This window comes from Phyllostomus discolor, chromosome 10 (genome assembly GCF_004126475.2).
Source record: "Phyllostomus discolor isolate MPI-MPIP mPhyDis1 chromosome 10, mPhyDis1.pri.v3, whole genome shotgun sequence".
NCBI classification, from domain to species: Eukaryota; Metazoa; Chordata; class Mammalia; order Chiroptera; family Phyllostomidae; genus Phyllostomus; species Phyllostomus discolor.
In genome coordinates this window covers 29926335-29942213 of record NC_040912.2, presented here as the reverse complement: position 1 = coordinate 29942213, position 15879 = coordinate 29926335, and the positions used below count along the sequence as shown (strand labels likewise).

The 15879-nt window shown below is 36.7% G+C and overlaps 1 protein-coding gene across 1 annotated transcript in view; it reads left to right on the top strand.

Annotated features, from left to right (window-relative positions):
• VPS50 (VPS50 subunit of EARP/GARPII complex) overlaps window positions 1-15879 on the top strand; it is a 118642-nt gene that overhangs the window by 91950 nt on the left and 10813 nt on the right. Inside the window, exons 21-22 of the mRNA XM_028525596.2 lie at window positions 1094-1215; window positions 9737-9817. Of these exons, the coding sequence (XP_028381397.1) occupies window positions 1094-1215; window positions 9737-9817 (203 nt within the window). The remainder of the gene's footprint in view (window positions 1-1093; window positions 1216-9736; window positions 9818-15879) is intronic.

The following is a 15879-nucleotide window of genomic DNA, read 5'->3' as shown; positions in this document are numbered from 1 at the left end:
TCTTCCTGACCATCTGACTTTTTTTAAATATCTCTCATGTAAATTAAAATTGATGTAGTCAGTTCTTAGGTAATACAGACATGGTTTTAGGATAGTAGACATTCCATTAGAGTAAATTTGTCTGTTTTTCTATTGCCATCAATGTGTTTTCTCTTGAGTCATGGTGTCTTCAATAGCGCCAATTAAAATTTATAGCAGTTACATGAAGTAGAGCCAGTACCTGAATTACTTATTTGGAAATTAAGCAAATGGCCTGTTTTAACATCTTTTTTAGAAGAGTATATTTCTATTATTTTCAACAAAAACACACACACAAAATTCGGGAACTGTTTATTATTTGATTTAGCCTATCTTCTATGCAACCTTCAAATCCATTGTTTATAAATGTATAAATTTTGGCTTTTAATTTTTGTGTCTGTAACTGTATCATGTTTAGAGGAAAGAAAATGGAATATGGCTTCTCCCCAGGGAAGGAATGTGGAGTGTATGTTCTTGGCATTTTGAAAGTATTGAGCTTTTGAGCTATGTGTTGATAAAGCAGTGTTCTTAGTCTTGACATAAGATTTCACAAGGCTGGGGTTTAAGAGAATGGGAAGTGTCTTCCATGTGTCCTTTCTCTTCTTGCCTCTTTACTTTTCATGTGTGTGTATATGCTTATGAAAAATACCATACCTTTTTTCAAGTACATCATCTTCTGTTTTGTTACACATAAACATTTTTGAAGAAATTGTTATAAGTGGAATCTCCAAGAAATGAGGAATTGTGTGCTTGCACAGTGTCATTTGGAGAACAGTATAGGATTTCCATGAATATTTGACAAACAATAAGAATAATGATGTAAAAGTCTTTGCAGGTCTTATTTACATCAGTGCTGTCCAGTAGTACTTTCCAAGATGATGTAGCTGTTCTGTATGTTGCTGTCCAGGACAGCAGCCACTAGCCACAAATGACTGTTGAGCATTTCAAATGTGGCTAGTGTGACTGACGAATGTAGGATTTCATTTAAAAAATATTTTGGTAAAGTATTTTATTGTCACTTTATAATTATAGACTAATAGATTTAATTTTGTTCTACCTAATTTTTTCTTTTTAGGTAAATATATGCAGATGATGAACATTCTGAAGCCAATTGCCTTTGATGTCATCCATTTCATGTCTCAGCTATTTGATTATTACTTATATGCCATATATACCTTTTTTGGTCGGAATGATTCAGTAAGTCAACCTTTGAGGGGAAAGAAAGTGTTTGTTTTAAAATCTGTGGTTTTTTTAATGTAAAGTTCAGTTCATTCCCTCTGTATAAAACATACAAATAGCATTATTTTGAAAATTTTTCATCAAAAATCCAACAAAATTATTGATACCAGCTTTCTGTCTGCCTAATTGCTTTATTTATATGTTAATTTTAAGCTTTGATATGAAAAACATATTGTATGTTATTCAAAGTTTTGGCAGTAAAAATAATAGCATCTGTTTCTAACCTTGACATTTTTGGCAGTGAAAGATGTGCAGGTTGCCTTGTTTAAATCTGTCCCAGTGTATAATCACTGCATAGTAAATGAGACATTTTAAATACTGGCTAACAACCATAGCAGACACTACTACATTCGGAAGATAATGGCAAATATTTATTAAAATAATTGAAAATCTTTGAGCTGAGCCATCTGCCTGCCACAGAATTAATGTTTCTACTCCTTTTTGTATTTCCAAAGCTCATATGAGTTTATCTTTTTTTGTTCCTAAGGAGAACAAGCCAATATTTGGCAGGTAACTGACCTGCTATTTGAGGATTATTATGTGGTTCACCTAGATAGTTTATAGTTTTCCGTGCAAAAGCGTACTGCTTGTTTCTATAAATATATCATAATACTTTTCATATACTATATTTTGTAACTTTTAAAATGTGAATTTTAATGGATCACTACATTCATCATGTAAATGTTCATATTTTTGCTGTGATTACAAGTATATAAAAGACATCTCTTAATATGGGACCCAGATTTCCTGTGTTCTTAATTCTCCAGAAGTTTCCTTAGAAAGAATTCTAATATAATCAGAGACAAAGTGTTGATGCAGAATTTATTACTATAAAATATATAGGGTCCGATACAAATAACGCCCCTTTTTATTACAACATTATAAGCATATAATTCTATAACATAACAATATCACACTCAAGCACACCATATGACATTTTAGGTGAAATGTTCAAATTAAAACTATAAATTATTACACCCATATTATAACCCTAACAACCACACTCACGCAGGCCTTGTTTCTGCCAGACCCTTTATACTAATTCCTCATGATGAATTTGGAAACTCAAGATATAAATGTTAAAGATGAAGGGCATCCTAGAGTTTTAGCTAATTGTCAGACTCTTTCAGTCTTCTGGAGGAGTTTCTGTCTCCGGGTCTGTGCCTTCAGACTAGTGCTAGCCGAGCGAAATTTGGCAGTAATGGGATGCTCTGCACTTGCACTGTCAAATATGGTAGACGCGAGCCACATGTGGCTGTTGAGCGCTTGAAATTTGACTAGTGTGACTGAGGAACTGAAATTTTAAGTTGTATTTAATTTTATCTAATTCATCTTTATATATAAATAGCCATACGTGGCTAGTGACTATTGCATTGGCTAGAACAGTTCTGGACCACGCCATTGATCAGATGTGTTAAAGTAGAGTCCTTGGGAAACTTTAGGGGACTAATTGCTTTTAGATGTGACTTTCCAGCTGATTATATTCCAGCACAGATTTCTTTACAGTAGGCTTCACTAGAACCTGAGAAAGTTAGCAAGTGTGGATAGTTAGGTGCTAATTGTAAAGCATGCTGCATATTTTATTCAAAGTTTGTTGGTTTAAAGAACACATTAATCTGGTATTGTTTTATTAGACGCATTTTCAATCCTGTAAGACTCAATAAAAGCTATTTCATTATAGTCACACAATTAGCTATAAGTTATAAGGTTATCTTTCACCTGTGTGTTTACCCATATGTGATATTAGAAACAGTGTGTATTATATGAATTCTGTGTTTTCAAGCAACTAGCTGTGAGATAGAATGTTCTATTCTTAACCTGGGTGACTATCCATATGTGTCATATCAGAGACAGTTTGTATTATATGAACCAGTACAAAGTGTGCATATGAGTTACTATATATGAGTAAATAGCACTTAGCCTGCCTCTTACTTGTACTTTTAAAGACTTTTCTATTAGATTATGCTTAGTAATAGTAGCTTTTAGTTGCTATGCATTGAATATTGAATATAATCAATGTATTGAATATTGAAAATGTCTTTAATTAGAATAATCTGTAATTCAGACATTATTTTTGAGTTTTAAAAACTGAAAGAAATGCTCTTTAAAGCAAAGCAGAGACTTCGTATCTCTATAAAAATGAATTTTTCTTTAAAATTTGGTATAAAAATTTCACCTTACTTTCTACCCATATTTTGCTTTGCTTAATTTTTATATACATTTAAAGTTTCTTTTATATGAGGCATGGTTATATTCTTAATTAGCTACTTTAAATAAATTTTGGAATGACAGTCTGAATAAGTGGCATAAATAAGCATATTTCAGCAATATAATATTGAAGAGGTAGCTTTTACTTTCCTAAGCAAGTCAACTTTTCAAACCCATTAGAAATTCTAGACATTTCCATATTCAAATAAATAAATAAACAATTATTCCAAATTGCTTGTTAGCTGTTGAGTCTTAGGTGGGTAGGATTAGAGGGGGAGTCAGGTCATTAGTAGAATGATAAGAACAGACAGGTTGCTCCTGCTTCTTTCCCAGAAGAAAGTGTATGAGCGAATTAGGTAAGATGCTGCTTGTGGGAGAATAAACATCTGTTTCTCAGGGGTTCTAGAAAGCCATTGGCTGGGAGAACAGCGTATATGCATTAAGCTAAGGGATTCCTTCTCTTCATAGCAGTTCCGCTTGAAGCTCCTGCTGTACACTGAACTGTTTGTAACTGATACTCAATTATGTATCTAATCTATTTGATTCTATAATAATGTTACTCATAGGATTGTTTTATCTTGCCTTGCCCCAGCCTTCCATTGTTCACCTCTTGAATTACATTTTCTTTGGTTCTTCCTATTCATGTTCTCCTGTGAAGACCATTCTGCAGCTTACCTTAACACAGTAGTGAGTACATAGTAGATTCTTAGGACATGTGGATTGATGCCCTTTGTTTCTTATCCAAGTAAATCGTATGAGGGTTCTTACTTGACAGCAGTTTGTGAGCCTCATCTAAAGTTACAGTTCATTAATGCAACTCTTTCTTTGTAGAGAGTCTGTGATTCAGTATCTCGGCTTTTAAGAATGAATTAACTTACATTCATGGATAGGATGTACCAAGACCTTTCCGGATGATACTTCCTGCAGAAAACAATGATGAAACCTGGATGGTATACAGAGGGCAACTACCTGAAGTTCCTGGAGAGGAATGGGAGCTTAAGACTCTGACGGCGAGTTGATGCTACATGCAGGTTGAGGAAAGGGAAGCTATAAAAATAAATGACATCTTCATGACCTTTACTCCAGGACTAAGTGATGCCCACATGGCACACAGGTAGAGGCAAGCACAATAAAACCTGCAGTCTTGATGGACTGGGGAACCAGAAAAGTAAAACCAGAGTAAGGGAAAGTTCAGAACATAAAGAGCCAGAGAGAGGATCCCAAATGCTGTCTACCTCTGTGTCTGACTAACCCATGAACCATGTTTATGTGCAGCAGACCGACTGGAGCCAAGCAAAGAAAAGAATGTATGAACAGAGACTGAAGTTGCTGCATAAGAGATAGTTTGTAATGTAAGCGCAGGCAAGAAAATTACATACTGAAAACAAAAGAAAGAGTACTCATTGGAGAAAAAGAACAGAATCCAGAATCTCCAGAATCAGATTGATGATGTAATCCAACTTTACCCAACATACAATACATAGAACCAAAAAAGTGGACTACATCCTTAAGGAAAAAGAAAATCAACCTAGTCTGACTTGAAGATGTTGGAACTAAGGGAAAAGGAATTTAAATGGACTATTATATCTTAAGCAAAGCAAAACAAACATTTTAAATGCATGAATATCCCAGTAGAGACGTGAGAAGTTCTAATAGAAACAGTAATTTAAAAAAGTGAAATCCCAGAACTAAAAAGTACTACTTTACAATTAAAAAGAAATACTGAAAGTACTTAACAACCAAATGGGCATAATAGAAAAGAATTTATGAGCTTGAAGCTAAACTAATAGAAATTATTCAGAATGAATATAGAGAAAAAAGACTGTAAAACAAAAATTATCAGAGCCTTAGGAACATGTTAAATTACATCAAATGGTTAAATATACATGTAATTGGAATATACCAGATGGAGACAGGAGAAAGAATGAGGTAGGAAAAAATATTTGAAGAAACATCGGCCAGAACAGGCTGATACAAGATACTAAAGGGACAGCAGGCAGAATAAGCACAGAAGAGTGCAGTGAGATACCTCCTAGTGGAACTGATTTGAAAACTACAACAGACTTACTACACCCCTCCATCTCTGCAGGTTCTGCGTCCATAGACCCAACCAACTATGGGTTGAAAATATTCTGGAAAAAAATTATGTTGTTGGTGCTGTGTAGTATATGGTTAGGCCTATGATGGTTGTGTCTGTACTGAATACATACAGATTTTTTTCTTACCAGTATTTCCTTAACAATATAGTATAACAACTATTTAACATTTATATTGATTTAGACTTTGTAAGTAATCTAGAGTTGATTCGAAGAACACAGGAGGATGTGCATAGGCTATTTGCAAGTACTACACTATTTTATGTAAGGGGCTTGGCATCCACGGACTTCGGTGTGGAAGGGGGTCCTGGAACCAATCTCTGGCTGGTACTGAGGAATGACTGTACATAAAGGGGACCAGGATTTGATTAACAACTGACTTCTCATGAAAAACTGGGGAAGTCAGAGGAGCATTAAGTAACACCTTTAAGATACTGAAAGAAAAGAAACAAGTGTCTATCTAGAATTTTATATCCAACAAAAACATTTAAGAATGAAGGTGAAATTAAGACATTTTTGGATAAAAGAAAAAATAAGAATTTGTCACCAACAATCAGGTAATACAAGAAATGATGGAGGAAGTTTTTCAGGCTTAAGGAAGAAGACGCTGTGTGAGAACACGGGTCCTCAGAAAGGAATGAAGAGCATTGGTAATGGAGACTACCTGGAGAAATCAAAAAGATTATTTTTAAAAAATTTGCCACCTAATTTCTTATAAACCATATAGTTGTCTGAACTAAAATGCTAACATTGTTTTCTGGAGTTCATAATGTAAAAGTATTCCATATATTGACTATAACAAGTTATGTAGGGGGATATGGACTTAATAAGATGGCAAGACTTATGCATATTATGTAAAGCAGTACATTGTTAACAGTAAATAGCCTGTGAGACGATACTGTAATCCACAGGATAACAGTGAAAAATAGTACAAAGAACTTTAACTATTTTTGCCAACAGGGGAATTAAAACATAATTCAGAAAAACTCGTGAAGTCAGGAAAGGCAGGAAAGGAGGAGCCAAGGAACTAAAGAGAGATGGTGTATAATAGTAGCTGTAACCCCAGCCCACAGTCACGCTGAGTGTTAATGGACTGAACACTCAACAGACAGAGAGTGTCAGCACGGGGTAAAAACAAAGCCCATACTTAGTAACAAAAACCATATTTGGTTGAAAGCAAATGGATTGTAAAGCTATGCCATACAAACAGTGGTCGGTCATAAGGAGGCTGCATTAACGAGATAAAATCAATTTGAGCAGAATGTATTATCACAGATAGATGGATTTATAATGACATAAGAGTCAATTCAACTGAAATACATAATGATAATGTGGATGTGCCTAGTTACAGAGATTCTAAATAGGTAGAGCAATAATTGACAGAAGTCAAGAGAAATGAAAAATTGAATGATAGCTAGAGATTTTAACACCATACAGTAACTAATAGGAAAAACAGAAAATGGTCTATCTTCTAACTGTATCTTCATGTGGCCTTTCCTCTGTTCTCCCGTGGAAGGAGAACAAACGCTTTGATGTCTCTTCTCATGAGGGTACTAATCCTGGTGTGGGAACCCCACACCCTCATGACCTCACTTAACCCTAATTATCTCCCAGAGGCTGTGTGTCCAGGTAGCACTGCATTGGGGTTTAGGTCTTCACAATATGAATTCAGGGTGGAGGGGAACAGCAAACACTGAGTTCATGAAATAGAGCATCAAGAGTTTGTATACGTTGCTGGTTAAAATGCAAAATGGTATAGCCACTTTGGAGAACAGTATGGCAGTACCTTATAAAGTTAAAAATATGTGAACTGGTAATTGCACTTCTACATGTTTACTGGACAAAGTATATGTCCACACAAAGACTATGCATAAATATTCATAGTGATAGTATTCAAATAGCCCAAACTGGAACCCAATATTCATTGACTGGTGAATAAGTATCCACATTATAGAATGCTAGTTACTAAGAAATAAAAGAGCATGGAATACCAGTAGACTTACAACATAGATGAATCTCAAAAGCATGCTCAACACAAGAAGGAAGTCAAACACAAAAGATTACATGCTGTATGTTTCCATTTATAAGGGATTTTATTTTTAAAGATTTTATTTGTTTATTTTTAGAGAGGGGAAGGAAGAAAGAGAGGGAGGGAAGCATCAGCATGTGGTTACCTCTTGTGCACCGCCTATTGGGGACCTGGCCTGCAACCCAGGCATGTGCTCTGACTGGGAATCGAACTGGCGACCTTTTAGTTTGCAGGCTGGCACTCCGTCCACTAAGCCACACCAGCCAAGGCCATTTATATGGAATTTTAGAAAAGGCAAAACTGCAAGGGCAGAAAGCAGATACAGGGTTAAATAAAGGTGTTGGAGGTGCTAAAGTGCAAAAGGCAGGAGGACATTTTTTAAAGTGAGGGAACTCTTCTGTCTTGATGGTGGTTGCTGGTTGCCAGGCTGTATACAATGACCAAAACTGATCAAACTCGACACTTAAAATGGCCGAATTTAACTATCTATAATAGCTAATAAAAAAAATGAGCTGAAGTTAAAAAACCTGGTAAAATAAAATAGAAAGTTACCGTATAAAATTAGTTCATGTTTTAACTACACCATGCCATCACACAACTATTTTGGCTTGAGGCTTTCTAACACATGTTGTGTGAATAATTTCGTGTTCTTGTATTAGATAGGAAGTGATGAGGAATGATAATGTGTGTATGCTTCAGTATGTACGTACACACACAATTTCTATGACTCAGTGAAATTATATATTTTACAGTTCATTATTAATAAAGTTTTAAGTTTATTGACTTATACAGAATATTATTTTTCCAGGTGTCTCTATGTATTTATGACTCCCTTTGAATTAAATTTTTAGTCATCAATTGAATCATCAAGGAGCCAACCTTTCCTGTCTTAGCAGTCAAGTCTCACTTCTCATTTACCTTCCTGAGTGAAGATTTTTATAAATGCTTTGGCTTTGTTATAGTGAAAAGTATTTTATACTGTGGAATGTTTACTAACAAAAAAGTTTATTAATTTTTGAATGAAGATTTAGGCTGTCTCTAATTTTTTAAATATATTTTATTGATTGTGCTATTACAGTTGTCCCATTTCCCCCCTTCACTCCCCTCCACCCTGTACACCCTCTCCCACCCACATCCCCCCCTTTAGTTCATGTCCATGTGTCATACTTATAAGTTCTTTAGTTTCTACATTTCCCATACTATTCTTGCCCTCACCCTGTCTGTTTTCAACCTACAATCTATGCTACTTATTCTCTGTACTTTTTCCCCCTCTCTCCTCCTCCCACTCCCCTGTTGCTAACCCTCTATATGGTCTCCATTTCTATGGTTCTGTTCCTGTTTTGGTTGTTTGCTTAGTTTCTTTTGGTTTTGCTTTAGGTATCGTTGTTAATAATTGTGAGTTTGCTGTCCTTTTACTAAACATATTTTTTCTGTATCTTCTTTTCTTAGATAAGTCCCTTTAGCATATCATAAAATAAGGGCTTGGTGATGATGAACTCCTTGAACTTGACCTTATCTGGGAAGCACTTTATCTGCCCTTCCATTCTAAATGAGAGCTTTGCTGGATAGAGCAATCTGGGATATAGGTCCTTGTCTTTCATGACTTTGAATACTTCTTTCCAGCCCCTTCTTGCCTGTAAGGTCTCTTTTGAGAAATCAGCTGACAGTCTGATGGGAACTCCTTTGTAGGTGACTGTCCCCTTATCTCTTGCTGCGTCTAGGATTCTCTCCTTCATTGGCTGTCTCTAATTAGTGTTAAATTAGCAACACTACATTATTATGCTTCTACATAAATGTAACACAGTGTACTGTCTTTAAGTATCTAAAATCTGAAGTTTTTTTTAACTAAGAGTAATAACTTGTAGGAAGAAATTCTGGTGAACTCTCTCCTGATACTTCATTAGATTAATAGATGTTAGTGTGACCTCTCAATGCACATGTATAAGTAGTTCTCTTGCTCCCTTGAGGACTAAGGTTTGAGTTCTTTCCTTGATGTTTTAGAATTTTTAAATGAAGTTTGGAAACCCTCTAAAGGCCAAGTGTCTCGAGGGAAAACTCCTCAGATTCTTCATTCTGGTTAGTTAGAAGTACAGCATTCGTAAGGTTATCGCCACAGTGATAGCACGTCTTTTGTTTTCTTTTTCAGCTGGAGTCAACGGGACTAGGCCTTAGTAGTAGTAGACTAAGAACAACTCTAAACAGAATACAAGAGAGCCTTATTGACATGGTAAGTAAGCAATTGGAATCAGTTCTTTGGGTTTATATACAATAGAAATTAGCCATCTAAGCAACTGCATAATAGCATATGTCTACATGTATGCTGAGTGCCAGAGTCTTAGTGTCATAGCAAGCGCTCAGGGGAAGTAAAGTGGAGGTTTCCTATAGTCTGATTGGAGAGAGAACACATGGAAGAATGTGATATTGGCAGTGTATCCAGTACAAGCTCAAGAGAGGAGAGGCGTATGTGCAAATTTCATGTCAGAGAATGACTAAAGAAGCAGGTAAGACTTGTGCTAGACTTTGGTGAACAGGTATGGGCTTCGTGGGAAAGAGAAGAAAGGGCACCCAGATTGAGGTTCAGAGGCTGAGCAGGGCCCTTGAGGTGGGAGCAGGCCTGACCCCGAGATTGGCAGGTCTTCGTGGTGGGCACTGGTATATGCTGGAGAGCTGTGCTGCAGAGTGTTGAGGACTTTTTATTAGTGGCTCTGAAATTCCAGTCTGGGTTTAGTTGGCTGTGTTGTGGGAAGTCTGGGTGTTTGACCGTGTCACATGATGCAATGCGTGTTTTAAGAAGATAGGGTAAGGTCGTAAAACAGGGCTGATGCTCTGTAGTGTTTAAGCTGACATAAGCATTTAAGAACATTTCTTTTTCTTGTGGTTGGTTACTGTAGCCAGAGATTTTTGTTGTTTTTATGTTTCTCTGCATCTACATTAACCTCAGGGTTCCCCAAATTTTCCTTTGTTCATTTACTTATCTAAACAAGCAGTCATTTTCCTCTTTTCTTATAAGCTCAATATTATGTGCATTCTTCTGTTATGATGTTTTTATAAAGCAATGCAATCACTCAGTCTTTTAAGAAATACTCGTTGAAGTAATTGTTATATGTCAGGCATTTTTGTGGTGCTGGGAGTTCATCAGTGCACAAAAGAGGTAATTCCTGTTTCCTTGCAACTGGTATTTTATTGGGGCACAGAGACAGATAAACAAATATATAATATAGGGTCAGATACTTGTAAGTGCTAAGAAGAAAACAAAGCTGAGTGATAGGACGGTAATCTTTGAGCAGAGAGGTGAATCAAGTGAGAGGCACATGGTGATATCTCAGGTGAGCACAGAAAATGACCTGTATCCATCTCATCATCTCCCCTGTGGTTTGGGCATCTCTTTGCCTTGCACATATTTAGAAATACGTACATATGAAAGTGTATATATATATTTTTTTCATAGCATTTTGGCACACAGCATTTCTTCAGTAAATTTTTGTAGTATAAATAAATAAATCTCCAATCTGCAAGTTTTGTGTCTCCTGGCTTAACAGGGCTTGTTTCCTTGGCCTTACCCATTTGATCCTGATCTTCACTTTCAGAGTCCAAAGGTCCTTTGACTCAGCCATCTTTTTTTTGTCTCGAAAGTCCTTTGGCTTTCATCCTCATTGGCAGTTATCTATGTTTTGATTTTGTTTGTCCTTGTTTGATACTTTGTGTAATCTTTACCACTGGATCTTCCTCTGTTGCTAAAGTTTTTCTTGTTTCTCACTAATGCCTCAAGATTGATGGGCTGTAATTTATCCCTAGAGTCATTCATTCTGATGTCCCTGTCATCTCTGCTGGTTATTAGCTTGTTGGTGGTCAAACCACGGGTCCAGATTTGACCCTTACGGCGTGGGTTTAATGCCTCAGATTTTGCCATCTGAAGTATAGTGAAGTAGCATGATCTGGTAAATAATGGGACCACACAGGGGCCCTTTGAGACCAGCTGCCACCCATCTGCTGGTAACAGTGTATCTGTAGTGTCTGTCGGACCAGTTCTGTGTTTGCTGGATAAACTTCTTCCTGAATACCGTGGTGTAGTAGTTAGATTTAGAAATGTGTGTGTAAGAACCAGCTACACCTCCATTTCCAAATAAATATGTCTATTTTTCTCTTTGGTACCTTGTCTCTTAAAGATATCTTTTCTTTATATACTTATTCTTCCCATCTCTTAAAGACAGCGCTTAGGATCAGAAAGGCTGTGCAGTGATTCTGGTTTATGAGGTGTGCTGACCTTTGACCCGCTCCATGGTCCTTACTCCTTTGGAGCATAAGCCTCTACAGCAATATATTAGAAGTTGTCCTGAAATTTTCCATTAGTTTTCAATGTTTTGTATGTTAAATTGTTGTTCATACAGATAAACATTGGTTTATTATTTTAGAAAATATATTTGTCATATACTAGACCCTGATGTCAGGTTTTGGTAAGCTAGTGTATTCTAGCTATTTTTCTTCACCTTGTTAATTTGCATCAAGATTGGCAGAGAATGTTGATTGATTTCTTGTTATTGAGTACATTTATTTGCTGTTAATATGTTGCCTAACCAATTTGGAACAACTAGTTTGAAGTAGTATTTTTCCTTTTATTTCTTATATGTGTTAGTCAACATTTTAACAGTGTGTTTTGTCATTTTATTTTTCCATATTTACCTTCTAAGTTTTGCCTAGCCATAAAAAGCAAATGGAATCATTATGTTCTTAAAGATGCCACCTAAAATCGTTTATCATATGAAGTCAAGGAAACTAAGAAAATTTGTTTGACACGTCAAGTGAAGCCTCAGAAAAAGGGTCTGATGGGGAAGAGTAGGAAACAAGCAGGTATAGGTGATAACGGCACCAGAAATGTGACTTTTCACTGTCCACTTGGTGATGCTAAATGTTTGCTTAAGACCTTTGGCCAACTTTAAATCTTTGATATTAAAATATATTTTAAATTGGTCTGTAAAAGTTTATAAATATGAATTCTCCTAGTAGTGATAATTGGTGGCAGGAAAGGCTAAAAAATATGATATTCACTGTGAGAATAAAGTTTGATTAAGGTTTTCTTTCTCAGTGTCTTCAAAAAGTTATATTTCCTCCCCTGATTTTACTGGAATAACTAAAACACTGGTCCATCTAAGTGAGCAGTAAGCACACACCATTTACTTCTGTTAAGCTGGACATTTGTGCGACTCTTGCTCTCTTCAAGCATTATTTCCCTAAATGTAAACATTGAATTTTAGCCTTTGAGCAGATAATTACCCTGATTTTTGTGCCTAAATACCAGTGTTAAATGGGAACAAAGGAAGGCATCCTAATGGAAACTGTTTGAAATGGGGGCAGCAAGTCCAGTGGTCTCTGCAAGGAGGATGTTGTGAAAGAGCTGTGCGAGTAGAGAGGGGACTCAGCACGTTTGACTTGCAGGTGGGCAAGGAGGGAGGGAGGTCAGTGCTTCTGGCTGGTCCAGCCACACCCACACATAAACTACACTCCCCTCAGGCTACACATGATGGCCTCTCTCTGCCTTCATCACCTCCCAGTTCCATCTCCCTCTTCTATCCCAGATTGACCAGTTAGTATCTAAATTCAAAGAAGCTTTTAATTTTATAAATGTGTTGTCTATATGGTGATACCTGATCTTAAAAGAATGAAACTCAGAGTAACTCTGTTATCATAATGTGGTATTTGTGGTTATCCTGGAGCTATTTTGAGTGTGAGATTGTGCAGTATTGGCAGAAAGTTCATGTCAGTTTTTGTTAGTTCAGTTACACAATATTTGAAAAGAGTGTGTGTTCAGTGCTTGAAAGGAGACTTTGTTGTACTTGTAGAGTATAATGCTTCATAGAAGAAAGTTTATCAGTGCTCATTAAATCTATAGATAGAGTATTCGTATATACTGAGTAGCTGTCAGCTTCTGATTGAACTTCTCCTTCCACTGGGAACTCATAACCACCCACAGCAACCCTTCCTGCTTACACTCTGTCCAACTGCTTGCGCTTTGTTAGGATGCAGCCAAATCTGTCTTGCTGGGGCTGTTTTCTGTTAGTCCTATTTTTACCCCACTGGGACCACTGTGACTAGTCTAGTAGCCATATGCCCTAGCCTTCTCCCAATTCCTTTATTAGTTTTTCCTGTTTCAGAGTTTCAGTTCTCCTTACCATTCTTTGACTTGCTCTGAGATAGATATTCACAACTCCAAACTAAGAAAATACAGAGTGTATGGGAGGTGTTGGAAATAGAAGGCAAAGAGCTCTGTGATGAGTGGACTCAGAGGTTGCACAATAGTTGGGTAGCTATCTTTTTTTTTAATTCTCACCTGAGGACATCCTTATTGATTTTAGAGAGGGAGAGAAACATCAGTGGCTTACCTGTCATATGCGCCACACCTGGGGCTGAACCTGCGACCTAGGCATGTGCTGTGACTGGGCATCAACCCTGTGACCTTTTGGTTTATGGGACAATGCTCCAGCCAACTGAGCCACAATGGCTGGGGCTGGATAGCTAGCTACCTTTGTTATTTTTTTTCTCTTTCACTTTTATTCTTTTTAAATTAAATTGATTGGATGGCATTGCTTAATAAAATTACATAGGTTTCAAGTGTACAATTCTGTGATACATCGTCTGTATATTGCCTTGTGTGTTTACCACCTGAAATCAGATCTTCCATCGTTATATATTTGACTACCCCTCCATCTGCCCACCCTTGCCTCTGGTAACCACCATACTGCTGTGTGTCTGTGAATTTTGGTTTTCTCGTTCATTTGTTGTTCGTACTGAATTCCTAAATACTTTGTGGAACACCATTGGTCCCTCTAGTGGAGGAGGCAGATGAAGAATAAATGAATATCTCATTTAATTTTAGATTGTGTCAAGAGTTATGAAGAACTAGGGAAGAAGGGTAGAAAAAGGAGAGAAGCATGTGATTTTCTTTAGGTGATCAGAGAAGGCCTTTCTGAGAAGATGACATTGAGGTAGATCCCTGAAGGAAGAGTAGGGAAGTGAGCCACCTGGATGAGGGTTTATTTATTCTACAAACATTTAGTTAGTGCCTGTTGATCGAACGTGAGGCTAGGCAGTTTCTGAGAGTTCGGGATGCAACTTGGATGGGGAGGGTGAACAAGATAAAACTCCCTACCCATATGCACTTTGCTTTCTAGTAGGGAGGGGATGTTTTGGGGAAAATGTTTCAGTTGAGGGAACACGCAAAGACCCTGAGGTGGGACAATAATTGGCCTATTCCAGCAACAGCAAAGAGGCTGGTATAATTAGAAGGAAGTCATCAAGATGATAGTGATGATAGTGGTAGATGAAACCAGAGAGGAAGCCAGAGTCTAGATTGTGTAGAGCCTTTGGATTTTACTCTAAGGAAGGCAGGAGCCATTGAAGAGCTTTAAGCAGAGTTGACATGATTCAACTTAAATATTTAAAAGAGAATTACTTTGGCTGCAGTGTGTAAGTGAGAGATGAGGTAGCTTCTACCCAAGAGTTAGTAGAGGAGATAGTGAGACCTGGTGGCCAGTCTGGAAGAAGACAAGTAACATCCACCAGAATTCCATATCACTAGCAAGCAGTTGGTATCAAATAGTATGTGATTTTGTGATTTTTTTTTTAGGGATGGGGTGATGTTTTTCCTTTTTTAGTAGAAGGAAGTAAATAAAGGAACTGCAACATTGATTAATTCTCATGGTTCCCTTATCCTGATCCTCCCTAGAGAAAGCATGGTTGTGCCCCGAACAACTAAAGAATAATTAGAGATTGAAAAGAGACAGTATTCTTTTAGAAAGATAGGGTATAGAAATGAAGAATAAAACCATTTTCTAACTTGAAAGGTTTTATAATGTTTTATTTTCATTTTGCTAAGCTTATAAATCTAAGTTATACTCCAGAGTCCAATGCATTTGATGTCTCTTTTATTTATAAGGAAATCGTCAGTGATTTGTGACTATGTAATGGATTTAAAAAGTAATCTAATCTAGATTTACATTTTAGGTTTTTTTATATGTCTAATTTTTGTGCTTTAATTTTCTTTGAGACTCTTTTAAAGCTCAACACACTCTGCTTTTGGGACATCCCTTTCTCTTATTCCCATTAACCATCTTCCTTCTCATCAATAATCTGTCCCTGACAGGCACAATACAGCTGGTTCTGTTGCAGTTTATAACTTCATTCTAACCCTGCATCCTTGCGATTATACCAAAGGCACCTTGATTGGTTTGGGTGTGAAATGGTTAATCACACCATAGTTTTGATATTTACCAACTTAGTTCTCAAGAAGCAATC